Source organism: Lolium rigidum, chromosome 5 (genome assembly GCF_022539505.1).
Source record: "Lolium rigidum isolate FL_2022 chromosome 5, APGP_CSIRO_Lrig_0.1, whole genome shotgun sequence".
Classification (NCBI taxonomy): Eukaryota; Viridiplantae; Streptophyta; class Magnoliopsida; order Poales; family Poaceae; genus Lolium; species Lolium rigidum.
The window spans coordinates 212,242,711-212,258,640 of NC_061512.1; the positions used below are offsets into that span (position 1 = coordinate 212,242,711).

The 15,930-nt window shown below is 47.6% G+C and overlaps 1 protein-coding gene across 1 annotated transcript; it reads right to left on the reverse strand.

The window, feature by feature from the left end:
- Window positions 1-13,283: 13,283 nt before the first annotated feature.
- Window positions 13,284-15,655, reverse strand: LOC124652864 (exocyst complex component EXO70B1-like). Its single transcript, XM_047191911.1, has one exon. The coding sequence runs from the start codon at window positions 15,653-15,655 to the stop codon at window positions 13,682-13,684; it is 1,974 nt and encodes a 657-aa protein (XP_047047867.1). The 3' UTR covers window positions 13,284-13,681.
- Between the last annotated feature and the right edge of the window lie 275 nt (window positions 15,656-15,930).

The following is a 15,930-nucleotide window of genomic DNA, read 5'->3' on the forward strand; positions in this document are numbered from 1 at the left end:
TATTCTTTAATTCTAAAACCTCAATACCAAGACCCCCCTGCTCTTTTGGTCGACACAGCATGTTCCACTTAGAAAGTCTATATTTTCTCTTGTTTTCATCCGATTGCCAAAAAAAGTTTGATCTATAATAATCTAGTCTTTTTCGGACCCCCACCGGAATCTCCATAAAAGACAACATAAACATTGGTAAGCTTGTTAACACTGAATTAATGAGAACTAACCTATCCCCATAAGAAAGCATCTTACTCCGCCAGCAACCGAGCTTTGACGCAAAACGACTTTCAACCGGATTCCACTCAGCATTTCTCAAAATTCGATGGTGAATAGGGATTCCTAGGTACTTAAAAGGTAACACCCCAGCCTCGCACCCAAAGATTTGCATATATTGGTGTTCAATATCTTTTGCCTTACCGAAACAAAAAATTTCACTCTTATGAAAATTAATCTTTAGTCCAGAAAGCTGTTCAAAGATACATAAGATCAACTTCATGTTCAAAGCCTTAGCAATATCATGCTCCATAAACAATATTGTATCATCAGCATATTGTAAAATAGAGATGCCACCATCGACTAAATGAGGTAGAAGCCCTCCAATTTGACCCACCTCCTTAGCCCGCGCAATTAAGATAGCTAACATATCCGCAACGATATTAAACAAAATAGGGGATAAAGGATCGCCTTGTCTCAATCCTTTTCTAGTTTGGAAATTATGGCCAATATCATCATTTACTCTAATTCCCACACTCCCGCCCTGCACATAATGTTTAATTCGGTCACACCAAACTTCATCAAACCCTTTCATGCGTAACACTTGTTGCAAGAATGGCCATTTAACTTTATCATATGCCTTCTCAAAGTCAATTTTGAAAAGAACACCATCTAACTTCTTTGTATGCAACTCATGGATAGATTCATGAAGCACTACTACTCCTTCTAAAATATGTCTGTCTGGCATGAACGCAGTTTGAGTAGGTTTGATTACTTTATGAGCTATATCAGATACACGAATTGTGGCAACTTTAGTAAAAATTTTGAAACTCACATTGAGTAGACAGATAGGTCTGTATTGCTGAATTTGAGTTGCATTCTCTTTTTTTGGAAGCAAAGTAATGACACCAAAGTTTAACTTGTATAGTGGTAATTCACCTCTTTGGAAAGAAGTAAACAACTCCATTAAATCATATTTTATTACTTCCCAAAAAGTTTGATAGAATTCCGCAGGAAACCCATCCGGCCCTGGAGATTTGTTTCGTTCCATCTGAGAGATTGCGTCATGCACTTCCTCCAAAGAGTAATCCTTGACTAACAGATCATTTTCAGCCACTGATAATTGAGGAATATCATTAATCCTATCCTCCATCATCATAACTGAACTCTGATGCGGTTCTCCAAACAGCTTTTTATAATACTCAGTAATATAGACTTTAATGTTTTCATCGCCCACAATAGTGCCCTCTTCTTGTTCTAGTTGGAAAATTTTCTTTTTCCTATGTTTCCCATTAGCAACAAGATGAAAGTATTTTGTATTGTTTCCACCTTCCTGCACAAATTTAACCTTAGCCCTTTGAGCCCATTTTGTTTCCTCATCACGTCGAAGCTTATTTAGTTTATCATTAGCCAACTTTAACTCATCCCGCTCAACATTAGATAAAGGAGAAGTCTCTGCTTTGACATCTAGGAAATCAATAATATTTAGTAACCGTTCTTTCTCTAGCTTATATTTCCCACTTAAGTTTTTGGCCCAACCCTTCAGATATCTACGTATATGTCTTATTTTTTTCTGCCAGGTATCAATTGGTGAGACCCCAATGGGACCTGCAGCCCATTCAGCTGCCACCATATCATAAAACCCCTCTTGATCAAACCAAGACAACTCAAAAGAAAACCGATACTTATTTCCCAAATGAGCATGATTGCCCGAATCAATAAGAAGAGGTGTATGATCAGAACCCGAGCGAGATAGAGCCCTCACCGATACTAACGGAAATTTTTGTTCCCATTCGACACTAGCCAAAACACGATCCAACTTTTCATAAGTGGGAGATTCCCGGCGACTAGCCCAAGTATATTGACGCCCCGATAAAGCAATCTCTCGCAAATTCAAACTCTCAATAATGGCATTGAAAATAAAAGGCCATCGAGGATTAAAATTAGCATTACTCTTCTCCTCCGGTTTCCTTAGAATATTAAAATCCCCGGCTAGAAGCATAGGTAAATGTTCCGCTTCACATAAACGCACTATTTCAGAAAGGAATTCGTGTTTGAGAGAATCCTGTGCAGCGCCATACACTGGAACCAAAACCCACTCAAACCCGTCACATTTTGATTTCAAAGATAACTTGACACAGAAATCACCATTTACTACATTAGTTACTTTTAGAGTATTTGCATTAATACCCACAAGAATTCCCCCAGAACGACCATGAGGAGGGAGACAGAACCAATTGAAATCCTTTCCACAAGAGAGGTCTCTAAGAAAAGGAACAGTAAAATTGGATCTCCCAGTTTCAAGAAGGGCAATGAAATCTAGCTTATACTCCCTAATCGATTCCTTCACAAAAAGGTGTTTGCCCGGATCTTTAAAACCCTCACTATTCCAAGTCATGCCCCGCAAAGAATCCATTCAGACTTTTTGAGTTTTATTTTGAATTCGGTTACTTCTTCGTACCTTAGCATTATCATAAGACTTTTTCTTTTTCTTACGCTTTAACTTGTTTACAACCGGTGAGGAGTGAATAAAATTTTCGTCCATTATATTTTCATCATCCTCTAAATCCTCCGATAAGTCAGAGGCTCGTGACACAATAAGACAAGGCGCCTTATTATCTACCGCGTCCGAAATAGACTCCTTATTCTTTAAATTTGTTAAGGTTCTTTGAACTTCATTATCTTTGATAAGATGTACTGATTTAACCCGATCCATAGAAGTAGCCCCCATAGAAACACCCAACATACTAGCATTATGAATAATTTGTGCATCCGAAAAAGATAGTAAAGAATGCGTCTGGGATAACCTCGTACCTGGTACTAAACCTTCATCACGTCTTTGTGCAATCATCATAGCTCTCTCAAGTTGAGTAGCATCAGCATTATGTTGAGCACGCAGCCTTCCACTTGATCTCACTCCCTTGATCATCTCAGATTTAATCCCACCAAAAGCAATAACCTCGTCCCTAGAAAAACTCTTGGTCACCGGCGTGGACATTACATCCGATGACAAGGAGTTTACAGTAACCTGTTCAACCTGTTGTGCGACAGAATTTGTAAAATTTGCATCATTCAAATGATCAATCGAACATGGATAAACATTAAAATTACTAACCATGTTAACTGAACCTGGGTTAATAAAACCCCCATTAGATAACCGAAATCCTTCTTGTGATCTCACCGAAATATTAGGAAGAATCTTGGAACTATCATTAGATTCCATAGCTTTACCCTGTATCGGAGGTGATGAGAGTAACACAGATTTAGCCCCATGTAGATCCTTAGTATGTGAGCGTGTCAACTTCTGGCTGTGTGCACCATGCAGCCCCGAGCTGATGATCGGCGTAGACGGCATCCGTTTGCATGGGGCATGCATAGTCGGCGGGCAGGAAGCCGGCTGCACCCCTTTGGCCGATACCCTGCATACGCCATGCAAAGGCGAGGACGACGATCGGGCGGCCAGAAGACCTTGAGAATTATTCACGGCACCCGCGGAGACCATTTGTCCCTCAACATCATCCATAAGTTGAGCATCACTAAAAAGAGGATCAAGACATTTAGGACTAGATACATGAAAATTAGAATTTGGACAAAAATTCACATTCGCATACCTATGTGAATCATTTGCAGCGTTAGACATAACAATTGGTGAAATATAATCCTCCATAGGACCAACCAGAGAAGGAGAGAAAGCAAGTGAATTCCCTGTACTTGGGGCTTGATGTGTTGGTCCATTATCATTATTTTTCCCCTCCTCCCCATTCTTCTTTCTCTTTAAATCTCTGTCATCATCTTGCTTCTCTGTATTATTAGTAGGACCATCATGGTCCATATCATCATCCTTTGGCATGTCCCCAGAAATAGTATCATCAGATAACAGTGGAGGTTGAAGACCCTCAACTTCAAAACGAAGACGAAAGAAATCCTTTCTAATTTTCATATCCAAGCTAGGAGGAATTAGAGATGGATCCAAACAGCTAATGAGCAGCCTCAGAACATTATTAGCTCTAGTATAAGGCATATCAATATCAATGGTTTCACCAAAAACATCACCAAAAGACCATAGTGCCAAAAAATCATCAAGAACAAAGGGTGGAAGACCATGAACACGTACCCACACCTCTTCAGCCGTCCAAACAGGCTCAACCTCCTTCCTCCAGAAATCAAAGGATAGGGTAATCTGTGTTCGAGGTACATTAAAAATGCCAAAGTGTTGAGCTTTCACCAAATCACTTCTACTCGGAAAATTCACACGGAAAACATTATCCTCCATCTGTTGGACATCCCACTGATATTTATCATCAGGCATTAAGTACTGTAGCTGAGCTGTGATTTCAGGTATTGTCATTGTCCCCCCCTCAACAGCAACTCTACCCAACCTTGTATTCTCAACCCGGGGTCTAACATCGGCTGACAAAGGGAGCTTCCAGAAGGTAAGGTCAGCGTGTCCAATTCCATAAACAGCCAATCTTGGTCTAGGAGCACGCAAAACCGGACATTCACGAGAGCCATGGTCAGGACTTTGGCAACATTCACAAAGAATCACCTGACAATCATTAATACAATGTCCAGTCTTATGGCATCTGAAGCATTCCGGTCCTAAATTCTTTTTTGCAGCAACTCCAGGGGCAGCCACTGGATGTGTTGGAGCACTACTGCCAAGAGGCCGAACCTCCGAAATTTCGGCCCCAGACCCCTGTCCTGAAGTCCCTTGCATGATGTCAAGGCCACCAGCCACAGTATTGGCTGCAGGTGCATTTCTAGGCAAAGCATTTTGTCGAACAACCTGAGCAGGTCTACCAACCGGCACTGAAGGACGCACCGGAGCAGCAGCATGCGCCATCATATTTGCAGCAGCATTAGCACTATTAGAACCAGAAGCAACAAGCTGTCTAGCGAAAGCATCCGCAGCATCTCTAACCATTTGCTTTTGAACATTAGTAAGGCCACTCAGATCAGGAGCATCTCGTGGCGAGTTCACACGGCGAACATAAGTATTGTTATAAGGCCGTCGATTAAAATTGTTACCTCCATAATTCCGAGCATATCCTCGGTTATACCCCTGCTGATTCCTGTATCCGCCCCCAGCATTATTGGGACGTCCAGGACCAGCACGGAACACTCCATCGCCGAACACATCATTGGGCTGTTCATCATTGCCCCCATTGCCGGCAGTGCCACTCGGACCCCCCTCGAAAAAATTACCCCGGCCACCACCAGATGAACCAGAGAAGCCTCCTTCCCATCTTCCATTCCCTCTTCCTCCTCCCAGCGGTCCATTACCCCTGGATGCGTTCCCCCCGCCGCGGTTTGCCATGAGGGCGGCGAGAGTTCCAGTAGCAGGGAGCGATGGGACGCAAGGAGCAGATGATCGGAAGGATTTTCCGAACCCTAGCCTACACCGTCGAGTCCAGTCAAATCGGATCGCACGGGTATGCGGCTGTTTGGCGATCGATGGTTCCAGGCCCATACTGCCTTTTTTGGAGACCAAACGATGGATGTGTGATGATCTCTGGCCCGCATGGCCCAGCGGAAAAGAAGGAGTTGAAAGTTGTTCGAAATCATACCGTTGCGATCTCGTCGTCGATCGTCCCGACGGCAAAACATGTTGGCGACGGTGCGCGAAGCTCTGCGCCCACCTGCGATGGATCGGCCCTGCCAGTCTCTCCTTCCTCCGCTTCCTTTGGACAAGAACCCACTCAGCAGCATCAAACGTCTCAAGGAGAAACGTTGACGGAGACAACACCGGCGAGGTTATCTTCGTCCTTCTCTCCGGCGATCTACAGGCAATCACAGGCAGACACGAAGAAAACGAATTGGAACCGGTAGGGGACTCACCTGGTCGCAAGATCAAGGCAGCCTCCCGCTGACGTCTCTTCTTCTCTTGACGACGACGGACAGACGCGGAAGACATGATCTTCAAGGATCGATCCTCCGGCGACGATGTATACCAGGCAGCCGATGCGCATGGAGACGCAGGGACGCCGCCGAGGTCGTCATCCTCATCGGAGGTCTGGGCGAGAGCCCAGAAACGCCCGCATGGCGCCACCCCTGTCGCCTCTTCAGTCGCCCCCATCCTCTTCAGCGCACCTCCTCTTGAGAAGTTAATTAGTGCAAACAGTACCTTCACGGTTTCACCTGGCTCGCTCGTGTGTTCTCCGTGCTAGAACTAGTACAAAGAGCAGGACAAGTAGATGCAGGAATGCAGAGAGGACACCCGATCATGCTTCACTGCCGTGCCATGCCATGCAATCTTTAGATCAGAGCATCGCGATCATCCCCTTGGGCGTGATTGGGTGCTCGCAAAGCCCGTTTCCCGCATTTGTTGGATCAAAAAACGGCCGATTGGTTGTCTTGCTTCCACGGAATTTCTGCAGCACATGGAAATTAAAGCGGCTCAAAAGAAGAATGAAACCGTGTCTAGGAGGAACTAGACACTTTTTGATATAGTAGAAGCGGGACTTGGCGTGACAATTCCGAAATTCGTTCCTGACAGGAATCGAACTCCGGTCGTTGGGGTGCGCCACTGCGACCCCAACCACTGGGCTAAGCCCACGTCGTCAGGGTAGGTTCTACCTAGGTGATGTCGGATATGCTTGTCGCTCTGGATTTCTCCCACCCTTCAGGTAAAAAGGATTACCATCTCAATGAGTTCTCAACAAGATTCCACCCCAACAATGCTAAGAAACTTTTCAATCTTAGATACTTTAACCTTAGAGTCAGGGTCGAGAGGATATTCACTGCTCTAAAGAACAGATTTAAGATCCTTGATCAGAAGTCGTTCCGCACCTTCTCCACCAACTTAAGCTAGCTTTTGCACGTTGTATTCCGAACAACTGAATCTTAGGGTGTGGTGTGGACGAGTTCTTCCAGGAGGAGAATGCAGTCACGCCTAACGAGGTTGATGTTGGCCATGATGTCGGTGCCACCGATAATGTGTCCTGGAGGAATAAGAGGCGGGAGTGTAGGCAGATCATGTCTGGGCTAACAAAGACGACGCCAGGTTTTGAAGAAGAAGAAGAAGAAGATTTTCCATGTCAACGTCTCCTATGAACTACCCCTATTTATATGTATAACTAGTACTTGTGAGTTGAACTACCATTTGATATTAGCTAGGCATAAACTACATGTGTATAATTGCTATTTAAAAGTAGCTAGGGTTGGTTGGACAGGGTGTTTCTGCACCCGGGTGCATATGCACCCTTTATTTGAAATGCATATTAAACATATTTCCAAATGTTAAAAAAATAAAAACAAAAATGCCTCGTGTATACCTTGACATGTTACATGTTCACAAAGTTGTTTCAGCAAAAACCGATATGTTTTGTGCCCTGTACTAAAAAGACAAATTTTTGATGTTAAAATAGTCTATTTGTCGAGGCATTATTTGTCTTTTTTACACATGGTACAAAAATTGTTGGTTTTACGTGAAACTTTATGTGTACACATAGAACATGTTCCTCTACATGCTAAATTTTTTTCCTAAATTTTTTTACTTTTTGAAATATGTTTTATACATACCAGGTGCATATGCACCCACGATCAGTTTTGGTTTTCCGGGGTTGAATGACATTATTTTTGTATTATTTGTTATTTTGATTTGCTATTATGCTGCATGTCAGTTCTAAGTTATGAGTGATAATGTCATCACGTTGGTGAATTGGTAACTAGAACACCGGACCGTATCTTTTATCTCTAAATAGGAGATCCCCACTACCTGATTTTTCTATCTCCTCGTGAAGCCACGTCGACTTTTATTCCCCACCCATGCCCGCGCGTTCGACCCAACCTGACCTGCTCGTGCATGTGTGCTGTTTAACCCGGTCCCTTCTTAAACATGGGTTGTTACGTTTTCATATACGAGCGCGTATAGGCCCATGCTACACAGCCCACCTTCAACTTCAACTTCCTCACGCCTCATCTACAGCGATGATTATGACTCCATTAATTCCGCTTCCGTGATCCACCGTCTCCCTGGAGTTCGATGATATCTGAGGCAGGCGAGGAGCCGGCCGCCTCATATATATTCTCCCCCAATAGTGATTTCTTCATTCATGCACTCTCTCCTCATCCTGCACCGACATCTCTCTCTGCCCTATGGGCTGCAAGGTCGTAAAGGGAAGCCTGAGGGGAGTAAGCTGAGTCGGCGGATGGTTGGGGGACCTGTGTCCAAAGACGAGTTTCTTGCGCCTCGATTCGATTTGAACGTTTGTGTTTGTTCTGCAGGAAAAAGGTGGATGTCAGGCTGGATAGGGTCGATCTGGACTTGAAGTTGGATGAGTCTGCTGCCAAGGTATTTGTTTTTCTCTTAGATTTTCATGGTAGTAGTGGGAAGGATCAGCTTGCACTGCAAATCAGTTTTCTGCTGAATCGAATTTCGGATTAAAATTCATGTAGTTTTATTTTTAGGTTCTGAAGTTCTCCACAGATTGTCAGATTCGGCAGTGAAGCTCAGAGTCAGGGGTGAAGGTCGCCTCTGCCGGAGGCTAAGTATTTCGTTGATGTTAGCTACACTATCATTGCACAATCGTTAAGTTGTGGCCACTGGTATGTTTCAGTTCGAGTCCTTATTATTTGTACGTACACGTGAACAGAATTTGTTCCACTTAATATTACCTTGCGCTTTTACTAATCATTGCATATGATCACCGATCTGAACCTCTAGGCGTTAGTGTGTCATAAATCAAGTCCCTTACTATATCCTTATTTCCGTGCTTGATAATTCATTCCTCCTACTAATTCTGATGACCGCAAGGATTCGTCATATGCAAGCCAGACTAAACCTCTACGGCTGCGGTGACAGGATGTTATGTGCAACCCTGATCGATCTATTCTCGCATATTATTTTAGTTTCCTATCAATTAAACCTTCCATACAGCCTAATCTGATTAAAACTCTTTTCATGCATTATCCGCCAAAAAAATCTGTGTGCCTAAAGTCAACTGGTTGACATGTTCTTACATGGGTTCCATTCTTTCAGATATTTTTATCTCTTATACATGTTTGAGGGAATTTTCACGCTGAAACTTTAATTTGTAGATGCATTATTTTGTACCTTCTGTTCTTCTATTGAATAGACATTTCTCAAGGTTCTAGATCGGTCATACATAAATCATGCTAAATAATCTCATTCCTTATGTTATCATGAGCTTTGGTTGGTTCTCCTGAAGTATGATACAAGATACAGTAGTATGTATGTATTATTGATACTGCCATATTCTAAGTCCTTCCTACTTTGTTTTTTGTTGTCAAATTTTTGAGCAACCTTTTGCTGTCCTTTTTTCATTTTCTGTTCCAGAGTACAACAAGTTTATGTCTATAGAAGTTGCATAAAAGATGACACAAAGGTGAAATTACTTGCTGTGTTTATTCAAAAACTTACCAATGTCTTTATTTTTGTTGGTATACTAGACTGAAAATGAAGACCTAAAGGAGAGCATTGCAAGGAGAGAAATCCAGCTGCATACTTACCATGATCTTCCAATTGTTTATATGGATGTATTGATTTTCTAGAAGAAAATATTTTTTTTCCCTCTTCATCAAATATTTGTTGTTTCTTACATTTACGGATCTCAGATAGATAGTAAGAGATACATACTGTGTCTCTTTTGGACACATGTATAGTTGGAAAAAATGGGGGCTATAATTGGTTACATGCATTATTAATATATCTTTACATTCTTGAAATGAACTTTTCATATTATTTTTCCTTACGAGTGGAAGCCTCTTTTTTATGCAAGTATTCCGCAGCAACGCGCGGGGTATCATCTAGTACAGCTAAACACGCGTAATTTCTGTGTTCCTACCCAGATTCCATCTCAATTGCCATTTGCCAACCAAACAATGTGCTTCAGCACTAGCCGTTTTTGCGACCATTTGCACTATTTAGGCTCCATCCTCGTTGGTGCCGAACACAAAGAACAGATTCCAAAATAATTTCGCTAGGGGAGATGAAACAATAATGTCGGCCAAGCGACCAGATTTGCCAAAAAAAACTACATTATAGCGTACCGAAACCGTTGCTGTTTTAGACGAAGATGATCACTCTGCTGGTGCGCCGGTAGCTGCAGGCACACGAATAATATTCAGGCCTTCCTGCCACAAGGAAAGAATCACAACTCCCTTCGCCACATGCTGGCAAATATTCCTACGAAGAAGCGCTGACGCCAACGTTGACCATAGATACCGTTTCCTATGAGTCCAGAGGGTAAACGCTCCCCCGAAAAAATGCTCTCGCGACCGCGTCGTCCCCCGCGGGCGACGGGGCCGCGCCGCCACTCCCCCTCGTCCAGCTCCCCCCTCCTCCCCTTCTCCTCCGCCGTCGTCGGCGTGCGTCGCCGGGCAAGGCCCGGGCGGCGCCGGCGGCGGCGGCCCTCGACTTTCCCTCTCGGCGCGGCGCCCGCGCGGGGTAGGTGCGGCCGGGAGGTGCTCCTCGGCCGGCGGCGGTCCGGCGTGGCGGGGTGAGATCCCCACGTCGGGTGGGAGGAGGGGTGGCGGCGCGGCCGTTGGCGGCGGAGCTGCACATGCGGCGCCATGGCAGGGCCGCTCGGCCCGGATCCGGGCCCGGCGGGGCCCGGAGGGGCACGGCGGTGGCTCCGCTCTTGGCACGCCGGCGGCGCTCCCCGGAGGAAGAGAAGACAGGGCGGCGGTGGGTGGGCGACGGCGGCACTTCGGCCGGCCAGCCGCAGCCGTAGCGGCGGGGCTTTACGGGCCCTTTTGGGTCCGGCCGGGCCGGTTCGGGCCTGGTCCGCCTCGTAGCCTCGTCCGGTCGGCTACCGCGAAAGCGGTGGAGGCGATTCCCTCCCGCGTGGCTGCGGTGCTCGCTACCCCCGTCCCCGCCGCATCCCTTTTCTTCGTCTAGGCCTTGCTCCGGTGACCACGGTTAGGCGGCGAGGATGGCTACAAGACCGTGGTGGCGTGTGCGGGTGGGCGGCGGGTTAGGTGGAGCACGTCGGAGCGTCCGGGGTGGTCGGTTTGGTGGTCGGGAGAAATCCCTGTCGGCATGCTCGACACCGACGCGGTGACGCCTACGGGTGTCACCTTTCCTTCCCCGAAGGGCGTCGGGTGTACCTCCTCCCCAATCCCCTCCGCATACCGGGGAAACCCTAGGACTAGTCCGGGCAACAGCGGCGTCATCGTCGTCTCCTTGGTGAAGGTGTTGCTTGGTATGCGGTGCCTCGGCGTGCTAGGAGCGTGGTGGTACTTCTCCGGAGGGCGCAGCGGTTGCGGGTCATCTTCGTTTTTGTCGATCTGCCGGTGTCGGCATTTTTTCTTCTTTCCTTTCTTTTTCTTTTCTTTTGGGCTTGGTTGTGCTGCGGCCCCAGCGCGTTCGTTGTATTGGGTCGTTTGCTATATTAATATAGCGGGGCGCAAGCCTATTTCGAGGAGATACCGTTTCCTATATTACCATACGAGTCAATGGTGCACAGCTGCACATGCTTCTTTGCTGACAACACAATAGGCTCCCTGCTTACCGGTTTCGTTTCCAAAACCACCACAACGGCCAATTGTTCTTATTATATGATGCGATATCGGGTATTTCGGCTACCATGTGCTCGGTTTCCTTAAAGATCAGGGGGATGATTGGCTACTTATGATGATGCAGCAAGTGACTGTTGTGCCTCTGTATTTGGAAATGTTAGGTTGGAACCTAATGCCACTAGTCCACTACTCAAGCAGTAGATGAGCTGTGTGCCCAAGAAGCGTGATGGCCTCTCACTCAACTGTATCCTCGTTGCGTACCATTTCTATTCTCCCTTGCATAAGAGTGGCACGTTTATTGTAACTTCTCATTTCAGCTTGCTAAGCTAGATCTTTCTTGTAGAACCCATGTTCTTGTAATGCAATTTGTGATAGCATGTAACAAGCAGGAATGGAGAATTATGTCTACAATTTTATTACAGTAAGGCTGAGGCTGATGAGTCCATAGGATAGGAAGGCTTATGAGTTTCCCACCCCAGGGAAATAACAGAATCTAAATATGGCTGCCGCAGCAATCTTTCCCTGTTCTTAACTTCTACTTCTGGCTGCTATTGTACTCCCTCAGCCTGCGCGCATCCCTAGATCATCAGTTTGACTGACATAATATATATTATACTACAATACAAAAATCATATCACTAGAAAGTAGAATATCTGAACTTTCTAATGGTATATGTTTTGTAATATATACCTATATCATGTTGGTCAAATTTGCGACAGCCTATAAACAAGGACGGAGGTAGTATGATGCAATTGGTCAGGAAAAATATTAGGAGCACATTCAGCAGTATATCCAGACAGTAGTAATTTATGATGCCGTAGCCATCTTTCCCTGTTATTAACTTCTACTTCTGGCTGCTATTGTATGATGCAGTTGTTCACGAAAAATATTGGTGGCACATTCAGCAGTATATCCAGACAGTAGCAATTTATGATGCAGACAGAAGCTAACATGATACTCCAGACAGTATTACCACAGAACACTAATAGAGACAAGTCATGAGCTTTGGTAGACACCAGCCAGTATTACTACAGGACACTAATAGGGACAAGGCAAGAGCTTTGGTGCGTGCAACACTGGTTAACAGGGTCCAACCTTCTATGAAAACACCGGCCCAAGCCGAAACTAGGCAATCAAGACACTGCACTCTGATACTCAAGACTGTATTACTACACAACACTAATAGGGACAAGACATGACTTTTGGTATGTGTTGTAATTAGAACAGTGGTTAATAGGGTCTTATTTTCTTTGCAAAATACTAGCCCAACTAAGAAGTAGGCAATCAAGGCACTGCACTCTGATACTTTAGTCTGCACTGCACAGTGCACACAAGATGAGACATTAGCCAATTCAATCTTTCATCCGCTAGGGCATAAGGCTGATTAATCAAGATAGGTGAGGCTCCATTAGCTATTTCCTATTGGCAATTATATTAGTGAGTATTCCAATAGAGAATATATCTGAGGTGGAAACCTCAGAACTGATACTTCAAGGCAAGAACTAGGTCCTGCATAATCTATATAAGTGCAACACAGTACTCCCAAGCACAGTTGATTTTACATCTAATCTACCAAAATCATTACTCATATATAATGTGATCAACCAGAAAGACAGCAGGATATACTAAGCTAAAGGTCATATATAATGGTGATCAACCGGAACACCAGGATATTACAAGTTACAACTATGCAGCATTATACTACAAAAACATTTCCTATATGAACATGCTACCAAACAAAATTACAAACATAATGTAACAAACGAACAAGCTCGTCAACTGAGGAAAAGCCACCGAGGCTTTTGACAGCTTCAATACGAACCTGCTTCTGTTTCAGATTACCTCTAGTAGAAGAAATCATCACCAACTACACCCTTAAGTTCAGGGGAGAACCAAAATATACCGACTGTATCCCTGAAGAATAAAGAATACTCAGCAACAACGGTTAGCCAAGTGACACAACTATTGGAGGCTTTCAACTTCAAGCCATCTCTCATCCATGGGACCTCCTCCTGCTATTGGGCGGAGGAGGAGAGCCCTCGAAGAAATCTGACACCGATATCTCTAGGTCATCGACTGAGTATTTGATGTACAGCTCTGGGTGCTTCCCATTCTCTATATGGTGCCGGAAGCGACCAAGGAAAGATCGGTACGCTGGGAGAAGCTTCTCTGCTATTGAGATCCTGAGCTCTTCCCTCAGCTGTTTGTCGGGCACATGCCACCCAGACTGGATCCTATGCGCCTCCTCGAACGCAGCATTGAAAGACTTGAACCGCTCCCGAAGCGCTGATTTGGATATCCCTGATGAGAAGCCACCGCTGACATGGAGACCCTCGTCTCTCAGACAATTCAGGATCTTAAGCCAAGCACTACGCTGGTAAGCTGTGGCTGCCAACCGGAACTTACCTGTGAGCTGCTTCAAGTACACATCCCCGATAAGCGCCCAGAGCTCAGGCGAGTCCTTTATCTTGTGCACAATATAGTGCACATTGTTCATCAGGAACAAGTGGTAGAGAGCCACATCCTTGTAGAGCGACGCTTTGGCTTCGAGGTTGTGCTCAAGAAGCACAATAATCCATATAAGATGAGTAGCAAGCGGCAACAGGCTGTCAGGATCAGCAAGGTCGAGGTCAGGAAATGCCGGTGTGAGATCATTGCCCTCGGCCGCGACACGCGAGCTAGCTGATGGCCGCGCCAGGATGAGCTGAGAAAGCGTGGTCTTGTAGTCTGAAATGAGGATGATGTAATTCATCACGTAGCGAGTGAGGGGGTGGAGCGTGCCGCCGGGCACCGGAGTTTTGGTGAGGTCGCGGAACACGGCGTTCTCGAACTCGGAGAGTATCCCGCGCACGGCGTCAGCCAGGCGCGTCCTGATCTCGGCGGCCTGCACGCATATCGACTCCCCCGCCTTGGAGGCGGCGAAGATGTCGGAGACGTCGGGCAGCAGATCGGAGACCGCGTCGTGCAGGTCGATGATCTTGAAGAGCTTCTCGGGCGAGCGGCGGCCGATGCTGATGGCCTCGGCGAAGCCGAAGAGCTGCAGCGCGGCGCCCTTGACGGTCTCGGTGAAGGGGGCGGATGGGGTTGTGGTGGTGGTGGGAGCGGGGGCGGGGGTGGTGGTGGGATTGGAGGAGAGGTGGAGGCCGTGGAAGACGAGGAAGCAGAGGCGGCGCTCGCTGGCGAATACGCCGCGTACGATGGCGCGGGCGGCGCGGATCCAGGTGCGGATCTTGGGCTGCACGACGCCCCACTCGAGGCGCTGCACCTCCCCGATGGTGAGCTTCTCGACGCCGAGGCGGCGGAGCGCGGAGTCGACGGCCGGCTTGCGGACGGAGGCGTAGACCTGGACGCACTCGCGGCCGTACCCCGCGGCGGCCATGCGGGCGGCGATGGCGGCGAGGTCGGAGATGGCGTCGGCCGGGAAGAGGTCGATCTCGCGGATGCTGGTCATGGAGCGGTAGCTGCTGCGGCGGCCGACGCAGGAGGACCGGGAGTTGGAGTTCTCGTCGTCGTCGTCGGTCCCCCGCGCCGCCGGGGCGGGCTCCCTGTCGGCGGCGGCCGTCGACTCGGCGGAGAAGCTGGTCCGGTCGCTGGTCATGGAGAGGGAGGAGGTGAGGTCGGCCAGCACCTCGATCTCCAGGTCCACCGCGCGCGTGGACAGCACGTGTCGGAACTCGTCCTCCAGCCGCGCCATCGCCACCTGCACGGCGCCGCTGGAGCCGCCGCCCGCCGAGGAGCTGCGGCGCGGCGGGCTGCTGCCGGTGCCGTTGCCGGGGGACGGCGGCGCCAGGCGGCGCAGGTCGTCCACCGCCTGGAGGAACCGCTCCGCCTCCGCCCGGTCCCCGCTGCCGTCGAACAGCATCTGGTCGTCTCCGCTGCCGCCCCCCGTGGACGCGGACGCGGTGGAGTCCCACCGCATCACCACCCGCTCCGCCCTCTCCAGCTCCGCGGCGGCGGATCCGTCCATGCCCTCTTCCCCCTTCCTTCCCGCTCCCTCCACGAGACAGCACTCCCTTCCTCGAAACCAATAAGCAGGGACGGCGGGAAGCGCACGTGCGGCTTGCTCCGGCACGGGACCGCACGTGGGCGTCGAAGGCGGCGTCGAGCAGCAGCAACCAGCGGCGGCGGTCGGCGGCGAAGCGAAGGAATCAGCCTCTCTCTCTCAGCTCTGATTGCTCTGAGGTCCAGCGAAGGCAAGACCGGCGGATTTCTGTGCTGGAGTTGCGGCTGGAGCTCTATAAT